This window comes from Phyllobates terribilis, unplaced genomic scaffold, assembly GCF_046119375.1.
Source record: "Phyllobates terribilis strain yellow unplaced genomic scaffold, ASM4611937v1 Scaffold_7__3_contigs__length_470593459, whole genome shotgun sequence".
Classification (NCBI taxonomy): Eukaryota; Metazoa; Chordata; class Amphibia; order Anura; family Dendrobatidae; genus Phyllobates; species Phyllobates terribilis.
In genome coordinates this window covers 293263465-293281211 of record NW_027362767.1, presented here as the reverse complement: position 1 = coordinate 293281211, position 17747 = coordinate 293263465, and the positions used below count along the sequence as shown (strand labels likewise).

At 43.9% G+C, this 17747-nt stretch overlaps 1 protein-coding gene across 1 annotated transcript in view; it reads right to left on the bottom strand.

The window, feature by feature from the left end:
- The window catches only part of LOC141154679 (uncharacterized), a 92652-nt gene that overhangs the window by 47951 nt on the left and 26954 nt on the right, over positions 1–17747 (bottom strand). The window contains exon 3 of the mRNA XM_073641001.1: positions 10091–10152. Coding sequence (XP_073497102.1) covers positions 10091–10152 — 62 coding nt within the window. The remainder of the gene's footprint in view (positions 1–10090; positions 10153–17747) is intronic.

The following is a 17747-nucleotide window of genomic DNA, read 5'->3' as shown; positions in this document are numbered from 1 at the left end:
ACCCTCATCAAATTCATTAAATGTGCCAACATTTTCTTTGCAAGAAATGCTACTCCACTCACTGACTGGAGTAGCATTTCTGGCACAGTGCACTGAGGCAAACACCACATAGAAGATGTGCTCAGTTCATTAAATAGCTTGCGCCTCTTAATGAATTTGGTGCCGTGTATTCTGTCAAGAACGGTGCAGCTAGAGCTTGCTCTACACCAGTTTTGACAGAGTACACAGTGCCTAATTTATTAAGAGGTGCATGCCACTTCGGCGCCTCTTCTAAGTGGCATGTGCCTCCAAGTGCTGTACCAAAAATACTACTCCAGTCAGGGACTGGAGTAGCATTTGTGAGTAGAAAACGACAGCAGATATCATGAATAACCTGGGAGGGGGTGCAAAGCCATGCCCCATCCCATCATAGCTCCTCCCAATTTCTCACTGCTCAAAATTTTTACAACTTTTCAGAGCCTTTTGTGGCATAAAGGCTTTGATGAATCGACCCAATTGTTACTTTTTAGTCCCAGGGTAGATGGTCCTGATTAAATCTATAGAACCCAGAATGGCTGCATTTTTACTTTTATAACCCAAGGTTAATGGTGACGGGGAGGTCTCACACACTTGGCCGTTTTTCCAGAAGGTTTTTTCGTAATGCATTTATTATGTTATGGCACTCCATATACCGTGCCGGAGGTGATATCCATAAACAAATATATACAGATGGTGTTATCAGTGTGGAACTAATATACAGCGTAATCATTTCTTCCTTCTACTGCTGAGGTCAGTGTAAGCTCCACTTTCGCTGTAAGCTGAAAAGCTCTTGGGTCACAATTCAGAAGAGTATTTTAACCGTGTACAAACATGAAAAAGATTACAGTTACTCTACGGAAAAAGTCCTGTAAACATATATTTACACCCAAAATTATATCAAAATGTTGCTGATCCATACGACAACCTTAACTAGGGAAAGTTTAAGGAGTGCTAAAAATAAAACGCAAAACTTAGAGGGGTTCTACAGTTTTAAGAGATAAATATTACGTAATCCAAAATTATGATATAATCCATTTTTCAACAGTTTCCCCAAGATATCGGCTTGCTGCGATTCAGAAGAAACTTTAAAGTGAATCTGTCATTAGACTTCTCAATAGCAAATTGCATTATGAAATAAATCTCTTACATCCAAAGAGGCTGGTGTGCGTACTTTAAAAATCCATATCAGAATGGTCATGAGTTTATTTAATACTTGCTCATTTTAACATAAGTCCAGCTAAAGAGCAAAAGAGCTCATAAACCCATGTGTATGCAATTTTGGCCCACTAAGCCAGAATGACAGTTTGTACAGAGCAGTGTGATGTCTCAGCAGCAGCAGGGAGGAGGAGCACTGAGGAGCTGCCAATCAGTCTAAGTGAGTGGAGATTGAGATTGAACCGTGTGCAACATGAATCGTAGTCTGCTGTGGTGCTGGACTAGTCAGGTCTTCGGCTTCAGCTGATTTGGGTTTTCAGAACTGGGATCTATTTAATAATGAATGCAGTTTGTGTTGTGACATCTGGTGACAGATCTGCTTAATCGTTGTTTTCCATTAAGTGAAATGATGAACATATACTGTACCAATGGGGATCCATATACCAAGCTCACTTTCTCTCCTTTTCTTCATCCTACTGTGAGATCTCCTCCATGATGTTGATTGTGCACAGCAACATTTCCCCCGCTCTCCACACACATCTACATTGATGTGATGCTGTGGCGTCCCATAACATCAACAGTTTCCCATGTGAAAACTGGTATCAGGACTTGCTCATGGACAGAGGGACCAGTGTGTAGCAAGAGAGAACATTAAATCACGGCACACAATTAACAGCCAAACAGAATTGCCGAAAATGGAAATTACCTCCAGCAACCTGATTTCAAAACACTGAGAACTAACAGAGAACTCCAGAGTTCCCGGGAAGCTTCAGAGCAGTGCTTACAAGCTCTATTGGAAAGAGCTTGTAAGCACCGTGTATGTTCAGCCAAAACTGGAGTGGTCCCCTAGACAATGAGCTTTAAACAATAAAAAAGAAAACTGCACTTATTAAGAGAATGGAGAGTACTTTAACTAATAGTAAATTTTAGAAGAACTTTTCAACAATTCCCTTTAAAGGGAATCTGTCAGCAGATTTTTGCTATGTAGACTTAGAGCACGATGATGTACGAGCAGAGAGCCTGATTACAGTGATGTGTCACTTACTAGGCTATATTTCGCTGCTTCAATACAATCAGTGTTTTATCAGCAGGAGATTTTCACTACAGGACTACTGGCCTGGTGCCTCCTAGTCCAACCGCGCCCCCAGCCCTGATTAGCATCTCTCTGTAACTATACAATGTATGCAGTAAACTGTGGTATGGTCGGGGTTATACACAACTGAACATCTGAGCTCTGCTAGATCTGCAGAAGAGACCTGTGACTATCATAACTGCTGCACCCAGTAAACTAACTGATACATCCCTGGAATCAGTGTCTCTGTCCCTATACCATGCTGCTGTCAGATTACATAGCAAAAACCTGCTGTCGGATTTCCTTTCAGTGGCTCACTTTAAAATAGTGCAAAACAAACATAAAAAGTAGATTGCAAAGATGTTTATTTTACATCCTGCGTCACTTTAACACTGTATCACTTATAATGGAAACCCTTTTAATTTCACTTTTAGAGAAAGAGTTTATGTCCTAACCAAGTGGCGATCAAGCAGATCCATACGATCTACAGTATATGATCATAAATCTGCAGTATATGATCATCATATGGCCAGGTAAAGTTTCATCCTCTGTAGAAAGCAATAATGGTTCCTATTAAATGACTGCAAGCAAAGAACTTGAAAGCCACGAGAATTTGGTACATAAAGCGTTAAAATCTGAGTAATATTTCATTATACTGTGATTTTGTGTTCTTTTTGTGCTTAAAATAGAATACCCCTGTAAATACTGATATGTTTCTGGGGTCTCATAAATAGAGATATGTAGTAAAATAATGATATTTGCTTAAAATAACTATTAACAATGTTCCTAGCCATGTGGGAAAGCGGTGTAACAGTGCCAACATTGCTGCTGCATGACATCACAGAAAGAGGCATCCGACAGCCGCCCCTGTATTACTGCTCATCCTTACGGACACGTGCCAGAACCCCAGAGGTTACTTGGTTGTGATTCATTCTCAAATATTTTTACAGTGAAAGTGTCAGCAAGATGCAGAACTCTGTGGTCTGACAATGAACGTGATACATCTGAATCCGCACGTCTTCTTTACCCTGATTACATCTCTGATGTTGAGTTGTGCCGAAAAGTAGCAGAAAGTTAAAGGGAATCTGTCACCAGGTTATTACTACCCGATCTGAGAGAAGTATAATGTAGAGACAGAGACCCTGATTGCAGTGATGTATCACTTATTGGGCTGCTTGTTGTAGTTTTGATACAAAGTTTTCTCTGCTGCAGATCTAGCAGTTCTCTGAATGCTGAGCTCTGTATAACCCCGCCCACAACACTGATTGGCTGCTTTCTGTGTACACTGTGCATAGGCAGAAAGCTGCCAATCAGTGATGGGGCAGGGTTATACAGAGCTCATGAATATGGAGGACTACATGGCAGCTGATTTACTAGTCCTTTAGTGATAATCTGGTGATAAAATAGGGATTTCATCAAAAGTACACTAAGCAGCTCAGTAAGTGACACTTCGCTGGAATCAGGGTCTCTGTCTCTACATTATACTGCTCTCAAGTTAGGTGGGAAAAACCTGGTGATTCCCTTTAAAGGAGTATTGCAGTTAAACGATTTCTGTCATTGTGAATGAATGGAGATATTTTTCTTCTTACATCAGAGACTCAAATTCCTTCTGATCTGTTGCTCTCAGTCGATGGTTTGCTATAATGCATTTCCCTGACTCTAAGCTTGTTGCAAAAATGCAGGAAATCAACCTCCATGGCACAAATGAATTACTATATAACAGAATGATGTGATTTATGCCGTTTGGAACTCCTCATCAGGGTCGGTCTGGGCTGGCGGGATACCGGGAAATTTCCCGGTGGGCCCCGCCCCCTGCTGCAGAGTAGAGGGGGGAGAAGAGAACAAAAAAAAAATCCTGCGGTTTTAAGGGGCACGGGCCCTTTAAAAGCGCAGGCACAGTGTATGCAGGGACGCGCGCACGCAGCGTTCATTACCTGAACCACCGCGGCGCACGTCCCAGTGAAGCCGCTGAAGCTGCGTGTCTCCCTTCGCCGGCCGGCGTATGACGTCATCGTCATGCGCCTGCTGTGAAGGAGGCGCGCAACTCAGGAGAAGGAGGACACCGCACGGGAGCGCAGAAAGGTAAGAGGTGTGTGTGTTGGTCTGGACCCACTGGCTGGACACACAAGGCGGGGGCCAGATGGACACACAAGGGGGGGCCCAGCTGGACACACAAGGGGGGGGCCCAGCTGGACACACAAGGGGGGGGCCAGCTGGACACACAAGGGGGGGGCCCAGCTGGACACACAAGGGGGGGGCCCAGCTGGACACACAAGAAGGGGGCCCAGCTGGACACACAAGAAGGGGGCCCAGCTGGACACACAAGAAGGGGGCCCAGCTGGACACACAAGGGGGTAGGCTGGCTGGACATACAAGGGGGGAGCCAACTGGACACAAAAGCGGTGGTCCTGGATGGACACACAAGGGGGGAACCCTGGCTGGACACACAAGGGGGGGCCCAGCTGGACACACAAGGTGGGAGCCGACTGGACACACAAGGAGGGGCCCTGGCTGTACACACAAGGGGGAACACTGGATGAACACACAAGGGGGGGCCCAGCTGGACACACAAGGGGGGGCCCAGCTGGACACACAAGGGGGGGCCCAGCTGGACAGACACACAAGGGGGCAGCCAGGCTGGACACACAAGGGGGTAGCCAGGCTGGACACACAAGGGGGTAGCTGACTGGACACACAAGGGGGGAACCCTGGCTGGACACACAAGGGGGAACCCTGGCGGAACACACAAGGGGGGAACCCTGGCGGGACACACAAGGGGGGAGCCCTGGCGGGACACACAAGGGGGGAGCCCTGGCGGGACACATAAGGGGGGAACCCTGGATGGACACACAAGGGGGGAAGCCTGGATGGACACACGAGGGGAAACTCTGGCTGGACACACGAGGCGGGCCAAGCTGGACACACGAGGGGGGAGCCCTGGCTGGATACGCAAGGGGGTCCCTGGCTGGACACGCAAGGGGGAACCCTGGCTGGACATGCAAGGGGGGGCCCGGCTGGACACACAAGGGGGGCCCTGGTTGGACACACAAGGGGGCGAGCCCTGGCTGGACACACAAGGGGGAGCCCTGGCTGGACACACAAGGGGGGGCCCTGGCTGGACACACAAGGGGGAACCCTGGCTGGACCCAGGCAAAGGGGGGTGGGCAGGATGGGTATATGGGGGGGCAGGCTGGACACATGGAGGCCAGGATGGATATATGGGGGGCAGGATGGATATATGGGGGGGCAGGCTGGACTCATGGAGGCCAGGATGGATATATGGGGGGGGCAAGCTGGACTCATGGAGGTCAGGATGGATATATGGGGCAGGCAGGCTGAACACATGGAAGCCAGGATGGATATATGGGGGGGGGACAGGCTGGACACATGGGGGGCTAGGATGAATATGTGGGGGGGGGCTCGATACACATGGGCTAGCATAAATATATGGAGGGGCACGCTGGATATATGGGGGGTGTCAGGATGGATATATGCAGGGGGTAAGGGCAGTATGGATATATGAGGGGGGAGGCTGGACACATGGAGGCCAGGATGGATATGTAGAGGGCAGGCTGGACACATGGAGGATATATGGGGGGGATATATGGGGGCACAGGCTGGAAACATGGAGGCAAGGATGGATATGTGGGGGGGGCAGACTGGCCACATGGGGGGGCTAGGATGGGTATATGGGAAGGGGCAGGCTCGATACACGTGTGCTAGGATAAATATATGGAGGGGTCACACTAGACAAATGGTGGCCAGAAGGGACATATGGGGGTGCCTGGCTACACAAGGGACTTAATTACTGTTTGGGAGCCAGATTGAGGAACATACTTTATTAGTTTATGGTGACCAGTGGGGAACATTATAACTTTAGATTCCAATTATTATTATTACATTATTACTTCTGTAATCTAATTTACTTTTTAGGAAATTGTTTTCCATGGGATGGGACAAAAGAGGGGTCCTGTTACTGCGCAGGACGGCACTATGTTGCTTTTTTTCTTCAACTGGTGTAGTGTAGAAGTTGGGGGGGGGGGGGGAAGTGGGAATATTCTCTAGAAGAGATCAGTTATTGATAACTGTGTGTTATTTTCTGCAGAGATGATTCCTGGCTGGAAGAAGTGATGGCTGTCTGTGCCAGATGAAGAAGAAAAGCGAAGATGAAGGACTTCACCTAGAGACATCACTGGTGAGTCAGTGTATTACATGTACACTTACACTACACACGTGGTCAAAATTGTTGGTACCCCTCGTTTAATGAAAGAAAAACCCACAATGGTCACAGAAATAACTTGAATCTGATAAATTACAAATTTTTGAAAATGAACAAATGAAAGTCAGTCATTGATTTTCTGCTTCCACAGAATTAAAAAAAAAATTAAACTCATGAAATAGGCCTGGACAGAAATGATGGTTCTTCTTAACTTAATATTTTGTTGAACAACCTTTTGAGGCAATCACTGCAATCAAACCATTCCTGTAACAGTCAATGAGACTTCTGCACCTCTCGACAGCTATTTTGGCTCACTCCTCATGAGCAAACTGCTCCAGTTGTCTTGTGTGTGAAGGTTGCCTTCTCCAGACGGCATGTTTCAGCTCTTTCCAAAGATGCTCAATAGGATTTAGGTCAGGGCTCATAGAAGGCCACTTCAGAATAGTCTAATGTTTTCCTCTTAGCCATTCTTGGGTGTTTTTAGCTGTGTGTTTTGGGTCATTATCCTGTTGCAAGACCCATGACCTGCGACTGAGACCAAGCTTTCTGACACTGGGCAGCACATTTCTCTCTAGAATCCTTTGATAGTCTTGAGATTTCATTGTACCCTGCACAGATTCAAGACACCCTGTACCAGATGCAGCAAAGCAGCCCCAGAGCATAACAGCCTCCCCCATGTTTCACAGTAGGGACAGTGTTCTTTTCTTGATATGCTTCATTTTTCCATCTGTGAACATAGAACTGATGTGCCTTGCCAAAAACTTCCATTTTTGTCTCATCTGTCCATAGTACATTCTCCCAGAAGCTTTGTGGCTTGTCAACATGTAGTTTGGCAAATTCCAGTCTGGCTTTTTTACTATTTTTTTTTTCAAAAATGGTGTTCTCCTTGGTCGTCTTACATGAAGTTCACTTTGGATCAAACAACGGTGGATAGTACGATCTGACACTGATGTTCCTTGAGCTTGAAGTTCACCTTTAATCTCTTTAGAAGTTTTCCTGGACTCTGTTGTTACCATTCATATTATCCGTCTCTTTGATTTGTCATCAATTTTCCTCCTGCGGCCACGTCCAGGGAGGTTGGCTACAGTCCCATGGATCTTAAATTTCTGAATAATATGTGCACCTGTAGTCACAGGAACATCAAGCTGCTTGGAGATGGTCTTATAACCTTTACCTTTTAACATGCTTTTCTATAATTTTCTTTCTAATCTCCTGAAACAACTCTTTCCTTTGTTTCCTCTGGTCATGTTGAGTGTGGTACACACCATGTCACCAAACAACACAGTGAGTATCTGTAGCCCTATATACAAGCCCACTGACTGATTACAAGATTGTAGACACCTGTGATGCTAATTAGTGGACACAACTTGATTTAACATGTCCCTTTTGTCACATTATTTTCAGGGGTACCATCATTTCTGTCCAGGCCTATTTCATGAGTTTAATTTTTTTTAAATTCAGTGGAAGCAGAAAAGCAATGTCTGACTTTCATTTGTTCATTTTCATAGATTTTTAATTTATTATTACTTTTGTCAGATTCAAGTTATTTCTGTGACCATTGTGGGTTTTTCTTTCATTAAACGAGGGGTACCAACAATTCTGACCACGTGTGTATATAGTATATACAGAACTCCTGTGTATGTCACTGGTGATCACTGTATTGTGTATACACTATATACAGAGCTTCTGTGTATAATGTCGCTGGTGACCACTGTATTACCTGTACACTATATACAGAGCTCCAGTGTATAATGTCACTGGTGATCACTGTATTACCTGTACACTGACACTATATACAGAGCTCCTGTGTATAAGGTCACTGGTGATCCCTGTATTACATGTACACTATACACTATATACAGAGCTCCTGTGTATAATGTCACTGGTGACCACTGTATTACCTGTACACTATATACAGAGCTCCTGTGTATAATGTCACTGGTGACCACTGTATTACCTGTACACTATATACAGAGCTCCTGTGTATAATGTCACTGGTGACAACTGTATTACCTGTACACTATACACTATGTACAGAGCTCCTGTGTATAATGTCACTGGTGACCACTGTATTACCTGTACACTATATACAGAGCTCTTGTGTATAATGTCACTGGTGACCACTGTATTACCTGTACACTATATACAGAGCTCCTGTGTATAATGTCACTGGTGATCACTGTATTACCTGTACACTATACACTATGTACAGAGCTCCTGTGTATAATGTCACTGGTGACCACTGTAATACCTGTACACTAAATACAGAGCTCCAGTGTATAATGTCACTGGTGATCACTGTATTACCTGTACACTGACACTATATACAGAGCTCCTGTGTATAATGTCACTGGTGAACCCTGTATTACCTGTACACTGACACTATATACTGAGCTCCAGTGTATAATGTCACTGGTGGTCACTGTATTACCTGTACACTGTACACTATATACAGAGCTCCTGTGTATAATGTCACTGGTGATCCCTGTATTACCTGTACACTGACACTATATACAGAGCTCCTGTGTATAATGTCGCTGGTGGTAATAACAGTGTTGTTAGTATTGTGGTTTGTATTCATGATCAGTATTGTAGTATTTGGTCACTTTGGGGTGGTAATATGTGGTCTGGTCATGGTGTGGCCGTATTTGTTCCTTGTATGTGGTATTATTCGGTCACTATGTGGTGGTAATATGTGATCTAGTCATGGTGTGGCGATATTTGTCCCTTTTGTATGTGGTATTATTGGTGTTGATATAGTGGACTGTGTTGTGTATGGCAGTCATTTTGTTCTTGCTGATATTAACTATGAAAAGATTTTTTTCCATTAGGCCACAGCCCCACCATTAGTATTTGGTTAGTATTTTTTCTCAGGAGTCGCTGCCAAAACCAGGAGTGGGTGATAAATGCAGAATTGGTGACTTGTTTCTATTATACCTTTTCTCTGATTGTTCCTCACCTGGTTTTGGCTCCCACTCCTGAGAAAAAATACTGACCGAATACTGACCAAATACTGATAGTGGGGCCGAGGCCTTAGAGATTAAATACTTGGACCAGAGCGGCAGAGATGCACTTACAGGGGTTCTCTGGTGAAAACAAGTAATCACCTCTCCACAGGATCAGTGATAATATTGATTGGTGGGGGTCTGACCGCTGGGACACAATCGGCAGAATGTGGAGCTTTTCTCCCCAATAGACTGAGGCAGCATGTGAGATGCGACCACTCATCCAGTCATTCCCTCAGTGACTGTGAGCGCTGCTCTTTTTTGGAAGCTGCATTTTAAAATGGGGATAAGTGTCCTGTCAGGGATGAAACTTCCCTATTCATCTGATAGGCGCGTTTTCCAATGCTCGGACCCAAACGATCAATAAGTGATCACCGATCCTGTGGATCCCATGGATCGGTGATAACTTGTTTTAACCAAAGAACCCCTTTAATGCAAACTACCGTAATTGTACATCCCAGTTAGTGTCGCACAGTAGATGTGCAGGAGCCGCCAGTCAATGCTCCACTATAACAGGGATAGCGGATAACAGATATTTGCATATGGCTGTAGGTGGCCCCTAGAGTCAGTTCTCCCTGTGGGCCCCAGACACCCCAGTCCGACCCTGCTCCTCATTGTTACCTTTTGAACTGCTTCAGGAAGATGCCAATGTTCATGCTTCTCCTGGAATCAAGCAGAAAGACCTGCAAAGCAAATGATCAAACATGAAAGAGATCTCCCCTTTTAAGGTGTCACACCTGCACAACCTGTCCTCCTGTCATCCCCACTTGTCTTGTACCGGCCTGCCTGCAGCATCTTCATGTACCAGCCTGTTCTCTAACTCCCATTTCATAACATCTTTCATGCCAAGAACAACACTGTGCCGCATAGCACCGCAAACCCTGCTTCCTATAGGAGCATCAAAAAGTTTCTTATCAAAAGAGGAGTCACGGCGCTGCCCTGTACAATAGCCAGGATGGGGACCTCGCTCTATCTCCACCTGGGGTAACACGCCACCCGCACATTTCACACAGGATCCCTAGCACAGTCATGTTTGGTCACATGTCATCCTCTTTCAAGATAACTGGCGGCTAGACTTTTACATTGAACAAATACAAAGCACCCCCCCCCCCCCCCTAAAATAAAACAGGAGTTGTATGAAGTTAGAAAAATATGGTGGATTTCTTAAAGAAACAGTACCACGGTGATTGGGCTGAGCTGCAATACCAGACAGTCTATGTACAAGCATGACGCTATTTTTGGAATAAAACAGTCATGTTTCATTATTTTTTTACTTTATTTAGATATTTAAGTCATCTCTGTTTTTGGGAAATCTTAGTGACACCTGTTAAGGCTGCTATCAGCGCTGCTTTTCACCAAGGGCCTCATGCATATAGCAGTGCCAATTAAGCAAGAAGGTCGTTGGGATGATTTGCACCAAATCTGGGGCTATCTAAAATACATCCACAGCTGTGCCTCTAATTAACTCAGATGTTGCCAAAAAAGAAGCTTCCAAACACATGACATCATCATATGGGCAGTCCAGAATTGTTAAAAGGCATAGTAATCTTACTGTATGTAAACTTTTGACTTTGCAGTAAGTAATAAAAATGCCTGAAAACTTTCTCTCTCTCTCATTATTCTGGCATTTGGCAAATAATAAACATTATGGTAATCCTAATTGACCTAAAACGGGAAAGGTTTATTCTGATTTCATGTCAGATATTGAGAAAAACCTGCACATGTGTCTTTTTATATAGTGTATGGAAACTTCTGGTTTCAACTGTAAGTCAGAAAATCAAATGTATGCCTGATATAAGCCAATCTGAGGGCATTTTCAGGCTTCCTTTTCAATTAAATTGACTAAAACTGGACGACCCTGGCCACTCAATGGAAAATCGTCTCACCCTTTATAGTCACTTTTTGAAATTTGGTGACAGATGAGAAAAGATTTTATTTTTTTTTTACACAAACTTGTATTTGCCACATTTTATATCAAACACTGGTGTAAATCACTTATAAATGTCAGAACAAAAAAATCCAGCACTTTCAGCCAGACGTTTACTGAATCACAAAAAGACGCTATGTCGCTCAATAAAATTCTGCTTTTGTGAAGATCTCAGTGTTGGGGTTTCTGCTCTGATGTCTGATGTGTCCTTGCAGTCTTCGGGCCATCAATGATCTCATACTGTATGTGCAAACTACTGTTTAGTAAATGTGGGCCAGCACTGTACTACAGGCATTCTGTGTGCTCAATTTTAAGAGGGTTATCCTTCTTAGAGGAAATTCTTCATACAGAATCCAAGTCTCCCAATGCACACTTATGAACGCTCCTGATGGCACTCCAACGTACAACAGAGCTCCATAGAATTCTATGGGCACTTTATTAGAGGGCTGCACAACCTAGAGTTTGCACAATACGGTAATATGCATGACTCCTACATCAAAGACAAACATAACTAGAGATAATGTAACTAACAAATAAAGTAGCACTCTGCAACGCTAAGTATGTGAACATGAAATATATGAAATTTGAATTCCATTACTGCTCTAGAAAACAGAAATAACTGAGAAATCTTAGCGCATAAATTGGCCAATTCATGTGTACCTGGTAGCCATGATAAGGCGTTTCACGTTACCAGGAACCTACCAATGTGAATACTCTCTTAGAGACTAAAGTCTGCATGTGTGTGGGAAATTAAGAACCTGCGGTAATTAAAACCGCCTGTGGCTTAGAGGCGGAGTGCTCAGACAGAAGGTCTATCCATATAAACGCTGCCGCCATCGTTGTTCCAAGCTGGCACTGCAATCAGCACCAGCAGGGAACAATGTTGAGAGTAGTAGTCTACTCTTGCTGTCTCCAACTGTAAAAATAAGAAAAAAAAAAATCCTTATACTCACCTGTCCTAAGTGTTCCCCGCTGTAATCCATGCAACCGCTCACGCTGAGAAGTCTGGGAGAATGACGTGCTTCAGAGAGCGTGCCTCGGACCTCCACTGAGCTCAGGGAGTGACAGGACACCGCTCGCTGAGCGCAGGTAGGTCCTGGTAACGAGAAACGCTTTACCGTGGCTTCGGGGTACACATGAATTGGCCAATTTATGTGTAAGACTTCTCACTTATTTTTATTTTCTAGAGCAGTAATGCAATTCAAATTTCATATATTCCATGTTTGCATACTTATCGTTACAGAGTGCTACTTTATTTCTTTGTTGTATATGGAGATGGCTGCTCCTAGTAAGCACCTGTACACACCTCTTTCTTGTTTTGGAAATTACGTTCAGTCTTTTTTGTTTAAAGAAAATGTAAGACAGAAGGGAGCTTTAAAAAGGAATTTCAATTGTAAGGATAAGTCTGTTAATTCTTGCATTTATTGCTATAAAAAGGACCTTTCACCAAATTTTTCATGCTGAACTGGACAAACCACGTAATAGTGGCTGCAGAGCAGAATAAAACATTTTTTTTTATTTTTTTTAACTTTTTCCTTTATTCTCTATTTGGTATCTACTGCCTTGATTTTATATAGATCCAAGTGAGTTTTATCAGATAGTTTTCACTGGGGGTGTGTATTTTAAACCTTCTGTATGATGTTGACTAATCATAAGTAGGCAGCAATATGCTGGAGAAAGAGCAGTGTGAAGACACGGGGTCTTCCGTGGGCATAATACTACTCAGACAACACAGGGTGAAGGTAAAACAGTGTGGCAATATTTTATTGAACCACCAAACGGACAATAAACACATAGTACAGTCCCAGCTAATTCACAAAATGGTACAACATTACACAGTCTCACCCATCTGCTCTGCCCGCCTGGGAATAGAACAGCTGCAACTTTGGGTCTGCCAAGGCCAACTACCTCAACCAGTGGCCCCCTGATTTTGGCGGGCCCCCACAGAGAGAAGATAGCGGCAAGCTTAGGAACCTGACAGTCCATCGAGGTACAAGGCCAGGAGACCTGAGGGTCCCACCCTGGCTTCTCTGAGAGTTTTCAGGGGCCAGATGACCGGCTGGTTCCAATATAGCTTCCCTGAATGTCTCCATGGGTTCCATGTGACCGGAGGGTCCTACCTGGCAACCCCAAACAACATATCCATGGGGCCAGGTGACCTCATTGTCCCAACCTCGTTCCCCCAAATGTATCCATGGGTTCTCTGATGGTCAATGGAGCAGATCCGTATCCTTCCAGTCAGGACAGTGTACTCTTAGGCCAGAATCATGTAGAATCCCAATTTGTGTCTCCCTGGATAAAGCCAGGCTACCAAGCTGATGTGCAGAAGAGTCTGACTGATCTTTGATTCTCTCTTTCAATTCTCTTTGTCCATTCTGACTGATACAGAGGCATATGGCCATTAAATATGTCCCTTAAACTGTCCTTTCAAGTACACATCCACAGGGCAAGGATTAAGGAGGGCATTATTTCACGGGGCTCAGGTCTCATTGTTTGAGCATTTAATCAATTTACATAGTTGGTATAGCAGGGGGCTCTTGTAAATCAACATCTAGCTGGCTTTAGTACAATATGCAATTAGCATATTAACAAACATTATTGTTTCGAAACCAAGAGAAGTCAACATTCAGGTTTATACACATAATAGTATGTCCTTCTTCACCAGCCACAGAAAGACACATACATTCACAATTCAACACAAACACAATACTGTATTTCTCTTGGCTTAACAAATCTAGACATCTGGCTGATTAACATAAGAAGCTGTTACGTCACAAGCATGCCCCCCCACTATAGATTAAAGCAGGCCTCTCAGTGCATGAGATGTAATGATACAGCCCTGATCTCCTCATCTAATCTCCTGCATGATTAGAAAGCACAGATGACTAAAGGCCCCGTCACACTAAGCGATATCGCTAGCGAGATCGCTGCTGTGTCACGGTTTTGGTGACTCACCAGCGACCTCACCAGCGATGTCGCTATGTGTGACACTTTGCAACGATCAGGCCCCTGCTGTGAGGTCGCTGATCGTTGCAAAGTGTCCTGGACCATTTTTTGGTCGTTGGCCTCCCGCTGGCCAGCACACATCGCTGTGTGTGACCAGCGGGACCAACGATCTGGCTGGTAACCATGGTAAACATCGGGTTACTAGGGGCACGCGCGCACTTAGTAACCCGCTGTTTACCATAGATACCACTCTGCTACTGTGAGCGGAGGCTCCAGCGCACGGTAGCAGAGTGGTATCCATGGTAAACAGCGGGTTACTAGGGGCACACGCGCACTTAGTAACCCGATGTTTACCATAGTTACCAGCCTGCTCCTGCTTGCAGCAGGCTGGTAACGGGAGCAGGACATCGTGGAACGATTCTTTCCACGATATCGTTGCTCCCCTGATCGCTGGTGAGCCTGCCTGTTTGACAGCTCACCAGCGATGTATTAGCGATGCAGCAACGATCCCTGACAGGTCGTATCGTTGTCGGGATCGCTGCTGCATCGCTTAGTGTGACGGGGCCTTAACACCTTTCAGATAAGGTTCATATGGGGGAGGGGCAATGCAGCAGAGTTTAGCTGTGTCACATTACAAACCCTTCTATTAGCTCTCCTCCACTAATAGCACTGTCACCTCTATTCTACTGGCCCTCCCCCTCCACTGTCTGTCCAGAGATGTGTTAGTGATCACACTTATGTCTGTTGTAATCTCTCTGCACCGAGATAAGAACAGGGTCTCATTACATGTCACACGGGAATAGTCCAGAACAGGCACATAACTCCTGTGTAAGATCTAATGGCAGCCCTGATGTTACTACAGAGTGATTACAAGTTGCCTTAGTACAGCAGACATAAGTGTGATTACATTTCACAAACATGAAAACCTGTGCTAAGCTGATGATGAGGGCGTGTTCTTCTTACCTTTGAGTCTTGCAGCCTATTTACGATTGCGTGACTCATACAAGGGGCAGAAGTACACTCCCCCAGTGAAAACTATCTGATAACACCCACTTGAACTCTTGAACTTAAAGGGAATCTGTCGGTAGAATCAACCCTCTGAAGCCGTCTATACGGGCATGTAGGATTTGATACTTTATTCCAGAGAAATCCACGTTTTTCTTATATGTAAATGAGCGGTTCAGAACTATGAGCCGGACATAGATCTCCCTGAGGATCTACCTCCAGAGCTTATTTTTAATAAAAGGGGCAGTTACCAGTGTGAGACATGTAGCTAACACAGAACAGCTGAACTGAACTTTCTCTTCTTGCAAACACATTTTTTGCAGCTCTTACAGCTCTGCTGTATTGTAACAATATTGCAACCCTGTCTGCCTGTGAGAGGAACCTGCAGATGTGTCAGGTATAATCACACACAGCTCTGCAGTGAGATCACACATCACACTGGTAACCATTAGACATCACACTGGTAACTGTTACACATCACACTGGTAACGCCCCCTTTAATTTATAATAATCTCTGGAGGCAGATTCTCATACAGATCAGTGTCCGGCCCATAGTCCTGAACAGATCATTTACATATAATAAAATAAGAAAAATGCGGATTACTCTAGAATAGGACATCGGATCGCAGATATCAAGGTATCATATTATTCAGCTTCCTATGACCTACATGTCCATATAGACGGTTTAGGAGGGGTGATACTACTGACAGATTCTCTTTAACAAAAGTGAACTCAGTAGGTACCAAATACTTTAATTGCTAATAAAAAAAAAATTATTCCACTCTGCAGCCATGATTACATTGTATGTCCAAGGCTTATTATGTCCAAAATGTCGTTTTTTTCCTACATGGTGGTTTTGATAATGCAATAAATATTGGAAGCAACTCTGGTGCCCTGTATTTTCTTTGCTGTGGATCTACATAGTATATGGTGTGGACAGTTACCCCAAAGAAAGTACGGAGATTTATGAGTGGTGCAGAATTTTTTTTTACGTGGGACTGCAAGTATAATTTTAGTTATATTAATGGTATATTTTTAAAAATTGGATTTAACAGATTTCATAAATTATAACCAAGTTCTTACTTTCCAGTTTACTTCTCACCATTTGAACAACTTACTCTCTGGATGTATCTACATGGGGCAACAGATACTAGAAAGTAATGACCATTATATACAATGCAAATATTAACATGGGATCAAAACATAGTTTATGAATTGGGAAATTGATCATGTGTTCATCAAAATGTGACAAATGCCATTGTCATGAAATCGTCTGTCTCTACAGCGCTTGTTATAATATGTGTGGTGTCTGAAAATTGCTGATTTCTGGGGCACACTCCATGGGGCATTGCTGTATTCTGTATGTGTAGCCCCGCACTGCACTGATTCTTTCTAACTGCTTAAATCCCACAAGGTTTATTAATGTACACTGTGTGCAGAATTATTAGGCAAGTTGTATTTTAGAGGATTATTTTTATTATTGATCAACAACTATGTTCTCAATCAACCCAAAAGACTCATAAATATCCAAGCTTAATATTTTTGGAAGTTGGAGTGTTTTTTTTTAGATTTGGCTATCTTAGGAGGATATCTGTTTGTGCAGGTAACTATTACTGTGCAGAATTATTAGGCAACTTAATAAAAACCAAATATAATCCCATCTCACTTGTTTATTTTCACCAGGTAAACCAATATCAGTGCACAAAATTTAGAAATAAACATTTCTGACATGCAAAAACAAAAAAATTAGTGATGAATATAGCCACCTTTCTTTGTGAAGACACTCAACAGCCTCCATCCATAGATTCTGTCAGTTGCTTGATCTGTTTTCGATCAACATTGTGTGCAGCAGCCACCACAGCCTCCCAGACACTGTTCCGAGAGGTGTACTGTTTCCCCCCCCTGTAGAACTCACATTTTATGATGGACCACAGGTTCTCTATGGCGTTCAGATCAGGTGAACAAGGGGGCCATGTCATTATTTTTTCTTCTTTTAGATCTTTACTGGCCAGCCACGCTGTGGAGTAGTTGGATGCATGTGATGGAGCATTGTCCTGCTTGAAAATCATGTTTTTCTTGAACGATACCGACTTCTTCCTGTACCACTGCTTGAAGAAGTTGTCTTCCAGAAACTGGCAGTAGGTCTGGGAGTTGAGCTTCACTCCATCCTCAACCCGAAAAGGTCCCACAAGTTCATCTTTGATGATACCAGCCCATACCAGTACCCCACCTCCACCTTGCTGGCGTCTGAGTTGGAGTGGAGCTCTCTGCTCTTTACTGATCCAGCCTCTGGCCCATACATCTGGCCCATCAAGAGTCACTCTCATTTCATCAGTCCATAAAACCTTTGAAAAATCAGTCTTAAGATATTTCTTGGCCCATTCTTGACGTTTTATCTTA